This window comes from Bos mutus, chromosome 28, assembly GCF_027580195.1.
Source record: "Bos mutus isolate GX-2022 chromosome 28, NWIPB_WYAK_1.1, whole genome shotgun sequence".
Classification (NCBI taxonomy): domain Eukaryota; kingdom Metazoa; phylum Chordata; class Mammalia; order Artiodactyla; family Bovidae; genus Bos; species Bos mutus.
This window is the reverse complement of record NC_091644.1, coordinates 39,603,429-39,621,762: the sequence shown is the minus strand read 5'-3', so window position 1 is coordinate 39,621,762 and position 18,334 is coordinate 39,603,429. Positions and strand designations below refer to the sequence as shown.

Genomic DNA, 18,334 nt, shown 5'->3' with positions numbered 1-18,334 from the left:
GTTTAATTCCCTCCTAAACTTTCCAAAAGCTTCCTGCATGGTAACATCTGGTCACATATAAAGGACCAGGAGCCGGGAAGACATCAGACTTTTCACCAACAGCAACAGGAGATAGAAAACAATGGGACATTAGCTTAGGATTCCGAAAGAAGTGCTTACCCCTCACAAGCTACACACTCCAAGCTCTCCGTTAAGTGCAAAGTAGAATGAAAACATTTTGAGATAGATGAAGTCTCAAAACATTTCCCTACCATGCACCCTTCCCCTGAAGTAGCCAGAGGATGTGTTTCATTCAAAGGGAATAAACAAGGAACAATTGAAACAGGTTCCAGAGGGAGTCTGGGAAAGGATGGAAGTAAAAGAGTATTTTTCAAGTGTGCCTGTGTGGAAAGTTAAGTCGAGAGATATTTTACATAGTTATTGGAAAGGCAGGAGACACAAAAACAGAACAGAAATTGGAAAGGCTAGGAGATGCAAAAACAGAAATCTAAACAAGAAAGGAAATGCAAGCATGGTACACTACCGAACTAGACATGAACAATCAGACTTGCTATATGACATACACATATATGATTAGGAAAAAAACGGAATATATGTTCAACAAAAATCATATTAGGAGGAAGGAGTAGGGGAAAATGTTCATACATAAGGAAAGAGAAGAGAGAGATCTTTATTATTCATAACAGAAAGTCAGTAGACAGGCAAATCTGAAATATTAACAAAGATGAGAACATGCACATTATTTGGAAGAATTATGGTAAATACCAGAAGAAAGACCTAGAGTCAAAAGTAAAGACGAATCATACAGGAAAAAGTTGACCAGGGACAGCTGCTTTTCATCACAACTTGTCCTGTTTGGCTTTTAACAGTATGTATTAGTGAAGTGAAAGTCACTCGGTCATGTCTGACTCTTTGCGACCCCATGGATAGTCCATGGAATTCTCCGGGCCATAATCCTGGAGTGGGCAGCCATTCCTTTCTCCAGGGGATCTTTCCAACCCAGGGATTGATAGGGATCAAACCTAGGTCTCTGGCACTGCAGGTAGATTCTTTACCAGCTGAGCCACCAGGGAATTATAAATGAAAAACACATTAGAAAAAGCAGCATCCATCAGAACCAAGTCTTTCACATGGAGAAACCAGTCTATCTGCAAATCAACAGGCAAGATTTGTTAAAATGCACAGTAAATCTCATTTAAGGATTACAAACTGAGGACTCAATTGTGAATTAGCTTTATAATAGTGAATTTGGTTAAATTAAAATGCAAATGAGATTTTTCAATTGATATTTTAATGATTTCTATACCTTTCATCCATTTATTCTAATGCATCCAAAAATTACAGCTTAAGCTTTTCCTGCAACCATATTTTGCTGTGGGATGAGTCTCTATGTATGCATCTTATTATACACATAGACTGCTGCTGCTGCTGCTAAGTCGCTTCAGTCGTGTCCGACTCTGTGCGACCCCATAGACGGCAACCCACCAGGCTCCCATGTACCTGGGATTCTCCAGGCAAGAACACTGGAGTGGGTTGCCATTTCCTTCTCCAATGCATGAAAGTGGAAAGTGAAAGTGAAGTCGCTCAGTCGTGTCCAACTCTTAGCGACCCCATGGACTGCAGCCCACCAGGCTCCTCCATCCATGGGATTTTCCAGGCAAGAGTACTGGAGTGGGGTGCCATTGCCTTCTCCGTACACATAGACTAGAGTCCTTCAAACAAGCCTTTACTTCTGGGCTTTTTCTGTCTGTGGGGAACTCTTCCTTCAGTGAATTTACAAAGCACCAATCAGTCATTCATTCATTCCATCAATATTATTAAATACCTACCATGCTCCAGATCCTAATCCAACATTTAATTTTAAAATCTCATTTATTTCCATTTAATACACAGAACCAACCAGTTAGAACAGCTTAACCAATGGGCATGCCAGTTGGGCTTCCCGGATAGCTCAGTGGTAAAGAACCTGCCTGCCAATGCAAGAGATGTAAGAGACCCAGGTTTGATCTCTGGGTCAGGAAAATCCCTTGAAGAAGGAAATGGCAACTCACTGCAGTATTCTTGCCTGGAAAAATTCCACGGACAGAGAAGCCTGGCGGGCTACAGTTCATAGGTCACAAAGACAGAGTCAGACACGACTGAGCATGCATACAACCAATGGACATGAAGTTAACTATAACCTGCTCACTCAGGGTCTGAGCCTTCTACTGGTTGTTGGTTTTGTTGTTATTTGCTTTTTTGTGTGTTTTTTGGCACACCATCTTCCCAGTGCACTGAGAGCAATATAGGTTGCAGAAATAGTATATGACCAGAGGGAGTGAGATCACCTGGGTTCTGATCATTCACCGGCCACAAACTTAGTGGGACCTGGGTCAACGTCCCTTGACATCTCTGGGTGTCAGTTTCCTCCCAGTAAAGTGGTGGCATAGTATTACATAGATGTCAAGACACACACAACACTCAGGCCTTGTCTCACATGCCAATTCCAACTGAGTGGTAAAGTCTGCCACTGGCCCGTTTTAGGACTGTTCTCTGTTAGCTATGTCTACTGCACGACCAGGGATCACAGTGGGATCCACAGTACTACCAGCCCTGCTCTGCTTTTCCAAAACATTCTGTGATCATATGAGAAAGAAGATTTGACACATTCTCACATTAAAGGTATGTGATCAGCTTGAATTTCCTATGCATGTTTTCTGGCTAGTAGAAGGAATGAAGAATGAAATACCTAAAAGGCAGAAAGGCAGCCAAGAGGAGGAAGCGAGAAAACAGGCTGTGGATGATATCAAAATAGGTAAATGGTCTTTAATACTTTCATACTAACACATTTTAAGTATTTGGATTTTCCTTCTAACACACAATTTTGAAATGCAATCTGTTTTTCATTACGAGCCTGACGTGTTAAATCTATTACTCTTGGCTGGATTTCAGGTAGATTATAAACAGCTAATGTAGGCAAGTGAGGCATATCCACCAAGCCTCTGTTGAAGCCCATGGTACCAAGGGGAATGTCTTCTGCCTATCGTAAAGGGCAGAGGCCCAGAGCTGCCCACCCACTCAGTCCTCCAAGAGGGGACATCAGCATACAAACACACTCTCCTTTCTCGCTCTTGAACTTTGTCTTGAAAAGATCATTCAGATTTAAAATATCTAAATGATTCCAACCTAGGCTGGGTTCTTTTAGATTCAGGGGTAAAAAACAATCACACACACACACAAATTCCAAGTTTTCCACAACTCACTCTTATCTTTCAGTGTTGAATTGCACACTCTGAACTGCCACAACAAGAGGAGTCTACACTGATCTGTCTTATTTTTCTCTCTCCTGTCAAGTTCTCTGTCCTCAACCCAAAGGAATTTAAGTATCTAGGTACAGGCATAGAAACGATGATACAGATATAGATATGCAGTTTCCCAACTGAAAGCATCTGACCTCAAATCCCCATCAACTACTTACCACTGAGGCCGAAACAATACTCCACTAATGTCAACAAAACCTAGTCTTTCAATAATAAGTTAAGGAAACGAAAGGCAAATGCGACCCTGACACTGCAGAAGTCCTAAAGAAACTCGTCTTTTCTTCATGTTGCTTGACTGACCCACATGCAGACACTGGTTTGGATGGACTGCTCAGACGGTAAAGAATCTGCCTGCAATGAGGGAGACCTGGGATTGATCCCTGGGTCAGGAAGATCTCCTGGAGAAAGGAATGGCAACCCACTCCAGTATTCTTGTCTGGAGAATTCCATGGACAGGAGCCTGGTGAGCTACACAGTCCATTGGGTTGCAAAGAGTTGGACATGACTGATTGACCAACGCTGCTACCTTCCTTCACTTTCTGTCTAGGTGGATGTAACGTGAACTGACCATTATCACCTGCACCTACTCTGAGCTCATCTTCCTTCAATTTTTATATTACTGATAGTAATTTGCATTTATGTAGCAGCAGCAGCACACAAGATTGAATACAGCATTTGAAAACCGTATTATGCAGCTTGATCTTTGGCGAGCCACTGGTGCTGTAAGTGGGAATAATAAACACCCAAAGGCAGGACAGTCTGAACTGCCTCCACTGCCTTCTAAACCCTATGCTGGCAGCAGGTCCATTAGGCCATGTCTCTCCTCTAAGCAAAACCCCGTTTTACTGATGTCACTGTTTCAAATTAAGGCAGCTGCTGGCAGCCACTCAGACATGGTCTCTATTCCTGGCAGCATCATAAGTGATTATTTTATTTCTTCTTAAATTAATTCCCCTCTGCCCTTTTACTTTGGTCACACTGATAGGAAAAGAGTGAAGAGATGTAGTGGGTACTTAAATGGTTAATCTCACTAGGGGATTGTAAGTAAAAAAATATGGGAGACCCCTGTAAATTAACAATCACTCAAGAACGCAGGTTTGCTTAACCACAAAACCAAGCAGGCTTGCTCAGCGGCAAAAACACACAACAGAATCATGAGACTTGCCCCCAAACAATAAAACAATGGAGGCCTGAGACCCACATCCTGCCCAGGGAGCTCAGAAAGTTAGGCTGTGCTCTCTGTACACACAAAAAGCAATCATTTGTGTCCCTAGTAGGGACAAGAAAACTCCCCTGCCCAACCTGCGGGAGGAACTGATGATGGAAGCATGGCATCTACTCAAGAATAACAAAGATCTTCTACCCTCTCCACTTTTCCTTTGACTTTAAAACTGTAGCCCAGTAAGTTCTGGCCATGGCATCCTCTCGCGTACTCACCTGTAACCCTCACAAGCATCCTATTCTAATAAACCACTTCTTACCTCTTTGCCTTTTGCTAAATTCTTTCTGCAATGGAAACATATGGGACTGTGGTACCTGAGTTCTTAGGAGTCTTCGAAACAACACTAAATCATTTCAGTACTAGTCTACTGGAGTTATTGATGACAAACCTGGCGGAGTCCAGCAAACCTTGAGTCAGAAAACTATGAGTTTGAGTCAGCAAACCTTGGTGTTACTCATATACCCTCCTGTCTGAAGGTGGAGATGACCAGATGACTCATTTAACAATGCAGAAATTCCAGTGAGCTAGATGGTTCTGTGCAGACTTAGCATCATGGGTTAGTTACAAACTATAGCTATAAACCGTGCCCAATATATCTGAAAAATGGGGATAAATCAATCCATCTGCCATCTGTTCAATCAGAGCCTGGAGAGACCTACCAGGGAAATTTCTGACTGTTTTACTTAGAAGCTCAAACACTGTTAGGGTCATTACTTAATGTAATGACCAGGCTGTTACTTAATGGTGGCCAGAGTCAGCCATGGAAACTGCTCAGTCAAGTCCAGGTCGGGCTGTGGGTCTAGTTCTAGGTGAGCACTGCAAATTCAACAAAATTTCAAGGGTTCATGGATCAAAATTCAAAGGTGCCTCTGCTACATCCCACCTCTGGTTCTGTGGAAGATGACAAGGCAAATTGAGTGATTCTATTCTTGGTCCCCCATAAGCTGAAAGTGGAACAGTATAACGTTCAGGTCTGAATGATATAAATGAAATTTTCCTCAATAATAACAACCAATCATTTTCATAAAACAGACTTCTAATTCACTCCACTTCAACTTTCTTGTTCCGGGAACATTAATGTACACTTCAAGGTACACATGCTCTCCTTTATCTACTGCAGTGAAATACACTTTTCTCTGGTGGCTCAGATGGTAAAGAATTTGCCTGCAATTCAGGAGACCTGGGTTTGATCCCTGGGTCGGGATGATCCCCTAGAAAAGGGAATGGCAACCCACTCCAGTATTCTCACCTGGAGAATCCCACGGATAGAGAAGACTGGCCGGCTACAGTCCATGGGGTTGCAAAAAGTTGGACAAAACTGAGTGACTAACACAACAAATACACACACATAAAGTAATCCGTACATCACCATATTTAAGGGTACATTTCCACAGCACTAAGTGCATTTGCACAGCTGTGCACACTCTCAGTATAAAGCAGACCTCTCACCACACCCTATTTGTATGAGGGATACCTTACTCACCTCTCACTTCCCGTTGCTGATACTCTCTGTTTTTAAGGATGGGGTGTGAAATCCACATCCACGGGTGATGCTTGCGCAGCTGGGGGAGCAGGTAGTGGGTTACAAACCCCACGGCTCCAGCCAGGGCGAAGAGCACAATGCTGAGAAAAGGCTGCAACAGAAGAAGATAAGAGTCAGTGTGTAGCTGGAAGCGTGGGGAAGGATGCCTGTCAATAATCCAGAACCTTCCCTGCTCCTCCTAAAGCACACACAGCCAAACTCAGCTCTTTCTTCAGGCCTCTGAAAATTTCTCCCGCAGCACTTGAAACTGGTCTCTGCATTGAGAACCACCAAGACGGAGTGCACAAAAGGCTGAGATATTCTGCCCATTAGAATACTTTTTCTTGCTTGTTGTTATTTTTTTTAAAGATGAGATGGAGAATAACAAATTTAGCTAACAGACTTTTCTTCACTGATAGAAAAGTGAGACAGCAAATGTCCGCGAGAACCTCTAGCCAGAAATCCCATCTGGCTCACTATACTGTTGTTTTTCCAACTGAAAATTATGTTCCGATAATCTTTTTGGCTCTGTGACTTCCATCTCATTCCTGATTTGGTGAGTCCTCCCTTCTCCACTCTTAGCAGTGAGCTGTGGTCCTGTTTTATGACTGTTGACCATCCTCATGGTGGATTCTACAAGATATGCTAGCCAAACAATTCCCTGGATGGGAAACAGCAGGGGTAAAACATGTGACTCAACTTTGTGTTGTGGGCCAAAACTCATCTCAGACATAACTCAACACACCTGGATATATTCCTCCACGCTCTCTATTCTTTGCTATTCTTTCTCTGGCTCCACTAACCTATCAGTAGCCTGGAGCTGCACAGTGGGCTCTGTTTATTACAGACAATGAGGAGAGGGGAAGAGTGCAAAGCCAAATGGATACATACTCGCAAGGACAGGAACACAGTGCTGGCACTGACTGCAAAGGACAGAACAGCAGCCACCGAGCAGATGATGAGATCCGATTTTAAGATATCCTTCTGTAAACAGAAAACAACTGTACAGTTTGCTCGTCTGTGTTTCTCTCAGCAATCTTGGGTCACCAGGTAAATCGGGTGACAGGATCTTAACCCCTGGATACACTTCATCTTCAGACCGTCACTTACCTGATCTATTCCCAATGGCACACGTTGCATGGACCATTCAGCACCTCCCATGTGGGGAATATCAGGGAAACTAAGGCAGAAGGGGGCAAGAGGAAATGCAGACTGCCATGAGAAAGCAATGGCACCCCACTCCAGTACTCTTGCCTGGAAAATCCCATGGACGGAGGAGCCTGGAAGGCTGCAGTCCATAGGGTCGCTGAGGTTCGGACACGACTGAGTGACTTCACTTTCACGCATTGGAGAAGGAAATGGCAACCCACTCCAGTGTTCTTGCCTGGAGAATCCCAGGGACAGGGGAGCCTAGTGGGCTGCCATCTGTGGGGTCACACAGAGTCGGACACAACACGACTGAAGCAACTTAGCAGCAGCATGCTCCCATCCACTAGCCAGGGAGAGAAGATTTTCTACACGTGTAAGAGGCATAAAGTTCTTCTTGACAATCACAGATCAGATGCAAGATGCCCAGGTCTAATAAAGACGGGTAAAGTGTGAACTGTAAACTTTTGAGATAGGAAGTGGAAAGCAACTTTAGCAGCTAATTGGCAAATTGATGTTGAGAGTGGATCTCTTCATTGTATTATTGATTATCCCAACCAAACCATGTAGATTTTTCATCAGATGGTTCAGGTCATTTTTACTGCATTTAACTGTCCTCCTGATTTCTTCCTGTCACTTTGGATGACAATTCAGTCAGAAAACCAGCAGCATGACTTGCAAGAAACTCCACATTTTAATTTTAAAAAGACAGGAAAAGATAAAGGGAAGGAGGGAATGTAGGTAAACAGGCATATGGTTTGTACAGAAAGAAAAGAAGGGAGGCGATGGGGAAATAGATGTATATTCTATATGATTTTCTGGCAGGTAACATTCAAAATAATTATTTAAGAGGCACAATTCCTTTTTGATATGATATATTGATATATTTAAACTGATGACTTTAGAGTTTTCAGATAACAATGTGATACCTTAATATGTTCAGTAATTATGTACTGCAGTTAATTGGATTCTGTAGAAAGAAAAAACTTAATGATCCCCTAATACTGCTTTTAGCTCTGTCAGTTAGCCAACATTGTACCCTACCGAGCTAACAGGCCATGTTCCATGTATCTGCAGTATTAGTAACATTCCTTGGTCTAACTTTGCTTTGTTTTCCTTTGTGCCTGCTCACTACACAATTTTTTGTGATGGAAAATTAGTAGCAAGTTACTGACATTTCAATTTCTGCATATTCATACCTAATATCAGTTCAGATCAGTCGCTCAGTCGTGTCCGACTCTTTGTGACCCAATGAATCGCAGCACGCCAGGCCTCCCTGTCCCTCACCAACTCCCGGAGTTCATTCAAACTCACGTCCATTGAGTCAGTGATGCCATCCAGCCATCTCATCCTCTGTTGTCCCCTTCTCCTCCTGCCCCCAATCCCTCCCATCATCAGAGTCTTTTCCAATGAGTCAACTCTTCACATGAGGTGGCCAAAGTACTGGAGTTTCAGCTTTAGCATCATACCTTCCAAAGAAATCCCAGGACTGATCTCCTTCAGGATGGACTGGGTGGATCTCCTTGCAGTCCAAGGGACTCTCAAGAGTCTTCTCCAACACCACAGTTCAAAAGCATCAATTCTTCGGCACTCAGCTTTCTTCACAGTCCAACTCTCATATCCATATATAACCACTGGAAAAACCATAGCCTTGAGTAGACAGAACTTTGTTGGCAAAGTAATGTCTTTGCTTTTCAATATGCTATCTAGGTTGGTCATAACTTTCCTTCTAAGGAGTAAGCGTCTTTTAATTTCATGGCTGCAGTCACCATCTGCAATGATTTTGGAGCCCCAAAAAATAAAGTCTGACACTGTTTCCCCATGTATTTCCCATGAAGTGATGGGACCGGATGCCATGATCTTTGTTTTCTGAATGTTGAGCTTTAAGCCAACTTTTTCACTCTCCACTTTCATCAAGATGCTTTTTAGTTCCTCTTCAGTATCTGCCATAAGGGTGGTGTCATCTGCATATCTGAGGTTATCAATACTTCTCCCGGCAATCTTGATTCCAGTTTGTGCTTCTTCCGGCCCAGCGTTTCTCATGATGTACTCTGCATATAAGTTAAATAAGCAGGGTGACAATATACAGCCTTGACGTACTCCTTTTCCCATTTGGAACCAGTCTTTTGTTCCATGTCCAGTTCTAACTGTTGCTTCCTGACCTGCATACAGGTTTCTCAAGAGATAGGTCAGGTGGTCTGGTATTCCCATCTCTTTCAGAATTTTCCACAGTTTATTGTGATCCACACAGTCAAAGGCTTTGGCATAGTCAACAAAGCAGAAATAGATGTTTTTCTGGAACTCTGTTGCTTTTTCGAAGATCCAGCAGATGTTGGCAATTTGATCTCTGGTTCCTCTGCCTTTTCTAAAACCAGCTTGAACATCTGGAAGTTCATTAAGAAGAAGTGGCAAGAATACACAGAAGAACTGTACAAAAAAGATTTTCACAATCCAGATAATCACAATGCTGTGATCACTCACCTAGAGCCAGACATCCTGGAATGTGAAGTCAAGTGGGCCTTAGAAAGCATCACTACAAACAAAGCTAGTGGAGGTGATGGAATTCCAGTGGAGCTATTTCAAATCCTGAAAGATGATGCTGTGAAAGTGCTGCACTCAATATGCTAGCAAATTTGGAAAACTCAGCAGTGGCCACAGGACTGGAAAAGGTCAGTTTTCATTCCAATCCCAAAGAAAGGCAATGCAAAGAATAAGCAGCTGAGTTTGCCTATTTTTATCTGATAGATGGCACCACACTGTATGTATACGTTTGTATCTTGTTTCCTCTGCTCAATACTAGAGTCATGATGAATACAGTGAAGTGAAAGTCGCTCAGTTGTGTCTGACTCTTTGTGACCCAATGGACTCAGGCCAGAATACTGGAGTGGGTAGTCATTCCCTTCTCCAGGGGATCTTCCCAAACCAGGGATCGAACGTAGGTCTTCCACATTTCAGGCAGATGCTTTACCAACTGAGCCACGAGGGAAGCCCAAGAATATGGAAGTGGGTAGCCTAGCCCTTCTCCAGTGGATCTTCCCCACCCAGGAAGTGAACCAGGGTCTCTGGCATTGCAGGCAGATTCTGTACCAACTGAGCTATCAGAGATATCTTATAAATTATAAGAACACCAGACATCTCAATTAAAAATGGGCAAATATAAATGGCTACTTTTTAAGTGGTTAAAATTCACCGTTTATAGCTCTAGTAAATTATTTTCCTTTGCAACAAAGGCCATTCTACTGTAGGTGGAATTTCCAGCAGCTTCAGTTTGGGGTTCTTATGACAAATGCTATGATGAGCAATCTTCTGTGTACAAATGTGCAAGATTTGCTCTAGGGTAGATATGTATTTCCCACTCCAGTACTCTTGCCTGGAAAATCCCATGGACGGAGGAGCCTGGTGGGCTGCAGTCCATGGGGTCGCTAGGAGTCGGGCACGACTGAGCAACTTCACTTTCATTTTTCACTTTCATGCATTGGAGAAGGCAATGGCAACCCACTCCAGTGTTCTTGCCTGGAGAATCCCAGGGACTGGGAGCCTGGTGGGCTGCTGTCTATGGGGTCGCACAGAGTCAGACACAACTGAAGCGACTTAGCAGCAGCAGTATCATGAGAGCTTCAATTTTTTGTCAGTCTGGTTGGTATAAAATGATAACTTGTTTGGAATTTCCTGATTATTAATTAGACTGCATATGTAGTCATGTTTTGGCCATTGAGATTTGCCCATTTTTAATTGAGATATCTGGTTTTCTTATAATTTATGGGACTTTTATATTCATCATAACACTAGTGCTTCATCAACTGTACATATTTTAAAAATCTTTTCCCATTCTGTAGCTTATATTTTTAAGTCTTATTTGAAGAAAGTATTATTTGATAAATCAAAAGTGATAATTTTAATGAATTTGAAGTTTTGTTAAAACTTTTTCTGTACCCTGATATTATAAAGCTAATCTCCTTTATTATGATTCTAAGCGCTTTCAGGGTTTGTCATCCAATATTTAGGTGCAAAATTCCATCTGAAATGGATTTTTAAGGACAATGTGACAAAAGAGTCCTATTATAATTTTCTACTTAGTAAAAACCATTTTTTATTCTATTTTTCCTTTCATACAGGGTTGGAGCTTACATGCTCTGTTTCTAGTCCTTTAGTAGTTATACTAAACAATCAATTGTGCAAGCTTAAATAATCACAGTCTAAATTTAATCAGTATTTTAATTCATCTCCTGGACATACAAAGAACTTAACAAGTCCTGGTGTCCATTTCCCTTCCCATCCAAACTTATATGTTACTGTAGTCACATATGTCAATTATATTTCACATTTTTTAAGCCAACCATACACTCACCACGGTTTTATACAGTTAAAATTTACTTAGATTTACTAACACATCTGCTACTTTCTTTTCTCTTTGTGCTTTCTTATAAATTAGACCATCAGAGATTACTTTCTCTTGAAGACTATCTTTCAGAATTACATTCCCTGAGAGTCTCTCAGCATTTTTCTAAAATATTTTTATTTTTTCCTTATTCTTGAAAGATATTTTCACTGGGCATCAAACTCTAGTGTGCCAGTTACTTGCTTTACAGAACTTTAAACATATCAAACTGTCTTCTGTTTTCTACTATTCCACTTGGTAAGGTAGCATTCAGGCTGTCCTTCATTTGAATGTAATCTATTCATTTTGTTTAACAAATGTAAGATGGTCTGTGTCTTTGGTGTACTGCATTTCACTACAGTCTGCTCAGTGTGTGTTCCTCTTTAATTTATCCTCCTTGTGATTCACCAGAATTCTTAAATCTCTGATCAGGGTCTTTCATCAGTTATGGTAAATACTCAGATATTACCTCATCAAACATTCATTATGCTTCAGTCTCTCTCCCCTTTTTCTGGAATTCTGATTTTATATATATAGACAGAGAGATATATAGATACATTAGATCTTCTTATTCCATTGTCACATCTCTGCATCTGTTGTATATATATATCCTAATTTTTGGTCTATCATTGTTGAATTTCGGATACTTTCTTCTGTCTTGCTCGTTCAGGATACTAATTCTCCCTTCAGAGGTATCTAATCTCTCATGTGTGTGTGTGTGTGTGTGTGTGTGTGTGTGTGTGTTTTACTTTAATTGCTTTACTTTGTTTAGGTATTTTGGGTTCTCTTTCAAACATACTGGACCATTTTAAATACTTTCTATGGTTTAAAATACTAAGTGAAAGTCACTCAGTTGTGTCAGACTCTTTGCAACCCCATGGACTATACAGCCCATGGAATTCTCCAGGCCAGAATACTGGAGTGGGTAGCCTTTCCCTTCTCCAGGGGATCTTCCCAACCCAGGGATTGAACCCAGATCTCCCATGTTGCAGGTGGATTCTTTACCAGCTGAGCCACCAGGGAAGCCTGTTAAATATTAACCCTTTTATTTCTTCAAATATAGTAAGTAGAGTTGTTTCAAAATCTGTATCTGATAATTCTACTATCTGAAGTGATTGAAAATCTATTTCTTCTGGCTCTTTGTTTTTCTGTGTAGATTTAAATTTTTATCAGAACCTGCTCACATCCCTTAGAAAAACGGTTTTGGGAATATGGGGAGACTGAGGAGGAAGGAATCCTCTATAGAGGATTCATGTATTTTTGTTTTTGCTTTGTCATGAGTGATTTCTAGTTGGCAGCAACTTTAAACTATATTCATAAATTGATGGGGTTGAGTCCAAGGGGCAGTGGCTGCGTGGGTGCAGGAGGGCCGAGAGGAGCTACTCCATGTTCAAGGTCAGGAGGGGAGGCTGTGAAGAGACACCCCTCATCCAAGGTAAGGAGCAACAGCTGTGCTTTGCTGGAGCAGCCATAAAGAGATACCCCACGTCCAAAGTAAGAGAAACCTAAGTAGGATGGTAGGTATTGCGAGAGGCATCAGAGGGCAGACACACAAACCATAATCATAGAAAACTAGTCAATCTAATCTCATGGACCACAGCCTTGTCTAACTCAATGAAACTAAGCCATGCCATGTGGGGCCACCAAGACGGGCGAGTCATGGTGGAGAGGTCTGACACAGTGTGGTCCACTGGAGAAGGGAATGGCAAACCACTTCCGTATTCTTGCCTTGAGAACCCCATGAACAGTATGAAAAGGCAAAATGATAGGACACTGAAAGAGGAACTCCCCAGGTCGGTAGGTGCCTAATATGATTCTGGAGATCAGTGGAGAAATAACTCCAGAAAGAATGAAGGGATGGAGCCAAAGCAAAAACAATACCCAGTTGTGGATGTGACTGGTGATAGAAGCAAGGCCCGATGCTGTAAAGAGCAATATTGCATAGGAACCTGGAATGTCAGGTCCATGAATTAAGGCAAATTGGAAATAGTCAAACAGGAGATGGCAAGAGTGAATGCTGACATTCTAGGAATCAGCGAACTAAAATGGACTGGAATGGGTGAATTTAACTCAGATGACCATTATATCTACTACTGCAGGCAGGAATCCCTCAGAAGAAATGGAGTAGCCATCATGGTCAACAAAAGAGTCCCAAATGCAGTACTTGGATGCAATCTCAAAAATGACAGAATGATCTCTGTTCGTTTCCAAGGCAAACCATTCAATATCACGGTGATCCAAGCCTATGCCCCAACCAGTAACACTGAAGAAGCTGAAGTTGAATGGTTCTGTGAAGATCTACAAGACCTTTTAGAACTAACACCCCAAACAGATGTCCTTTTCATTATAGGGGACTGGAATGCAAAAGTAGGAAGTCAAGAAACACCTGGAGTAACAAGCAAATTTGGCCTTGGAATACAGAATGAAGCAGGGCAAAGGCTAATAGAGTTTTGCCAAGAGAAGGCACTGGTCATAGCAAACACCCTCTTCCAACAACACAAGAGAAGACTCTACACATGGACATCACCAGATGGTCAACACTGAAATCAGATTGATTATATTCTTTGCAGCCAAAGATGGAGACACTCCATACAGTCAGCAAAAACAAGACCAGGAGCTGACTGTGGCTCAGACCATGAACTCCTTATTGCCAAATTCAAACTTAAATTGAAGAAAGTAGGGAAAACCACTAGACCATTCAGGTATGACCTAAATCAAACCCCTTATGATCATACAGTGGAAATGAGAAATATATTTAAGGGACTAGATCTGATAGCTAGAGTGCCTGATGAACTATGGATGGAGGTTCGTGACATTGTACAGGAGACAGGGATTAAGACGATCCCCATGGAAAAGAAATGCAAAAAAGCAAAATGGCTGTCTGGGGAGGTCTTACAAATAACTGTGAAGAGAAGAGAAGTGAAAAGCAAAGGAGAAAAGGAAAGATATAAGCATCTGAATGCAGAGTGCCAAAGAATAGCAAGAAGAGATAAGAAAGCCTTCCTCAGCAATCAATGCAAAGAAAACAACAGAATGGGAAAAACTAGAGATCTCTTCAAGAAAATTAGAGATACCAAGGGAACATTTCATGCAAAGATGGGCTCAATAAAGGACAGAAATGGTATGGACCTAACAGAAGCAGAAGGTATTAAGAAGAGGTGGTAGGAATACACAGAAGAACTGTACAAAAAAGATCTTCGCGACCCAGATAATCACGATGGTGTGATCACTGACCCAGAGCCAGACATCCTGGAATGTGAAGTCAAGTGGGCCTTAGAAAGCATGACTACGAACAAAGCTAGAGGAGGTGATGGAATTCCAGTTGAGCTATTTCAAATCCTGAAAGATGATGCTGTGAAAGTGCTGCACTCAATATGCCAGCAAATTTGGAAAACTCAGCAGTGGCCACAGGACTGGAAAAGGTCAGTTTTCATTCCAATCCCAAAGAAAGGCAATGCCAAAGAATGCTCAAACTACCACACAATTGCACTCATCTCACACGCTAGTAAAGTAATGCTCAAAATTCTCCAAGCCAAGCTTCAGCAATACGTGAACCATGAACTTCCTGATGTTCAAGTTGGTTTTAGAAAAGGCAGAGGAACCAGAGATCAAATTGCCAATATCCACTAGATCATCAAAAAAGCAAGAGAGTTCCAGAAAAGCATCTATTTCTGCTTTATTGACTATGCCAAAGCCTTTGACTGTGCGGATCACAATAAACTGTGGAAAATTCTTCAAGAGATGGGAATACCAGACCACCTGACCTGCCTCTTGAGAAATTTGTATGCAGGTCAGGAAGCAACAGTTAGAACTGGACATGGAACAAAAGACTGGTTCCAAATAGGAAAAGGAGTACGTCAAGGCTGTATATTGTCACCCTGCTTATTTAACTTATATGCAGAATACATCATGAGAAACACTGGACTGGAAGAAGCACAAGCTGGAATCAGGATTGCTGGGAGAAATATCAATAACCTCAGATATGCAGATGACACCACCCTTATGGCAGAAAGTGAAGAGGAACTCAAAAGCATCTTGATGAAAGTGAAAGAGGAGAGTGAAAAAGTTGGCTTAAAGCTCAACATTCAGAAAACAAAGATCATGGCATCCGGTCCCATCACTTCATGGGAAATAGATAGGGAAACAGTGGAAACAGTGTCAGACTTTATTTTTTTGGGCTCCAAAATCACTGCAGATGGTGACTGCAGCCATGAAATTAAAAGACGCTTACTCCTTGGAAGGAAAGTTATGACCAACCTAGATAGCATATTGAAAAGCAGAGACATTACTTTGCCAACAAAGGTCTGTCTAGTCAAGGCTATGGTTTTTCCAGTAGTCATGTATGGATGTGAGAGTTGGACTGTGAAGAAAGCTGAGTGCTGAAGAATTGATCCTTTTGAACTGTGGTGTTGGAGAAGACTCTTGAGATGCCCTTGGACTGCAAGAAGATTCAACCAATCCATTCTAAAGGAGATCAGTCCTGGGTGTTCTTTGGAAGGACTGATGCCAAAGTTGAAACTCCAATACTTTGGCCACCTCGTCGAAGAGTTGACTCCTTGGAAAAGACTCTGATGGGAGGGATTTTGGGCAGGAGGAGAAGGGGACGACAGAGGATGAGATGGCTGGATGGCATCACCGACTCAGTGGACGTGAGTTTGAGTGAACTCCGGGAGTTGGTGATGGACAGGGAGGCCTGGCGTGCTGCAATTCATTGGTTCACAAAGAGTCGGACATGACTGGTCCACTGAACTGAACTGTGCAATTCAGATGTTAGAATTGGTATTGAAAATCCATGGAAATGATTACTTTGTTGCTGTTAAGTTCAATCCTGGAGAGAATTTGCTTTCATTCCCCTGGCAGAGCGGAGCGTGGAACAGATTCCTTCTGGTTCACCCTTCCGCTCAGTGTGGGCTTGGTGTTCCAGCATGATGAGTGAATCATCTCCCCTTTGTGGCTACTTTGGCAGGCTTTCACTTCTCTTCCCCGCAGCTGGAGGGCTGAAAACTGAGGCTCAATGTCCCCTGATTAGGTAGATGTGAAGATTCCCTGTTCATTCATCTGACTTAATAATTCCTTATTATTTCAACAAATTTTTAGTCACACTTGAGAAAGATTTTTCCTTTTATTTTATTGAAATATAGTTAATTTGTAATGTCACATTAATTTCAGGTGTACAACAAAGTGATTTTATTTTATATAAATCTTCATTTTCAGGTTCTTTGCCCTTATAGATTATTACAAATTATTGAGTATCATTCCCTGTGCTATATGGTAGATCCTTATTTATTATCTGTCTTATTTATTATAGAGTAGAGTGTATGTGTTAGTCCCATCCTCCTGAAAAAGTTTTTTATATTTTATTCAGAATTTTCAGTAGTAATCAACAGGATGTGATTGTAATAATTTAGTCTGCCATAATATCAGAGATGGGAAAGTCTCATTTGATCCCTCTTCCCCTCTCTCTAACTTACTTTAGTGTTTAAAGAGGGATTAGCACATACAATTCTCTTTTCCTTCCCATTGCTAAACAACTACCTTAATATCATACATTGAACAATCAATTCTTGATTGTGACATTTAATTCTCACATCACACAGTCATATAAATAATTTGTCACCTCTCTGTGTTTAACTGATTCACTAATCCCACCCTCTAATCTTGGATTAGTTGCATGTTTTTTTCTGATCACTCAATCTTTATAATGTACTCTTACACCTCAAAGTGCTAAATTCCTTTCTTATTCTTCTTTTTCAGATTTTTAAAACTATTATTAACTTCTACACTTCTAAATGAACCTTTAGAATTATTTCCCCAAGTTTTGAATAGAATTCCTTTAGAACTCTTTTGAACTATATTAAATCCATAAATTTATTAGAAAGATTTGACATTTAATAAATTTCAGGCTTCTCATGAAAAATCAGGTTATATCTGTTTATCACCACTTTCAGACTTCATTTACATTTTAATAGACTGCTGTAGCTTCCTCTATTTCTGATACTACTTGTTAAAATAATTTCTATTATCAACTGATATGTTTTGTTACTACTGTGAGTTCAATCATGTTTTCGTCATGTCTTCTTCGGTTACCTCTAATGTGTTAGAATGCTTTTGCTTTTCTAACCATTTATGTCTCTGGTGGTATTTATGAATTTTCTTATCATAGTTGACATAAGCTTTCTATGCATTTTGCATGCATATAATAATATATTGATAACCTACTTTTTTTTTTCTCTTTCAGGACCTATACTTGCCAGAACTTCTAAAACAACACTCAAAGTTTTGTTGCCTATTTTAATGATGAACTCATATGTGTTTAGCTAATAACTATATTAGATCTCAGAACATTTTAAATTCACTGTGGCATTTTATGTAGCACTTCATGCCCCAAACCTTTAAAAAGAAACTTAAGAAGCCCTGGTCCAACACTAGAAACCCAGCAGATTTAGACAGCACTGGACTCAAGAGACCGAGATGATACAACCAACTGTTTAAAAGAAGTAGTCTGGATAACATACATAAAATTTAGATAACTTTGTTTGTTGTTTCTAGATGTCATAAAAGTAACAAATCTGAATGTGATGGGAAAAAATGTTGAAAGTGATGAAAATGAGGGTAAAAATGGAAAGACCATGCTAACGAAGCATACGGAAAAAGACTAACCAGGCAAACCACTCTGGGAAAGTTTACATTTTATTAACTACTGAATTGTGGTAATAAACTGTGAGCATAACTTGTGTTGCTCATATGGAGTAAACCCACTGCTAGAG

At 41.0% G+C, this 18,334-nt stretch overlaps 1 protein-coding gene across 1 annotated transcript in view; it reads right to left on the bottom strand.

Annotated features, from left to right (window-relative positions):
• PCNX2 (pecanex 2) overlaps positions 1 to 18,334 on the bottom strand; it is a 311,350-nt gene that overhangs the window by 160,708 nt on the left and 132,308 nt on the right. The window contains exons 18-19 of the mRNA XM_005891898.3: positions 6,935 to 7,027; positions 6,005 to 6,155 (exon numbers count right to left, since the gene is read on the bottom strand). Coding sequence (XP_005891960.1) covers positions 6,005 to 6,155; positions 6,935 to 7,027 — 244 coding nt within the window. The remainder of the gene's footprint in view (positions 1 to 6,004; positions 6,156 to 6,934; positions 7,028 to 18,334) is intronic.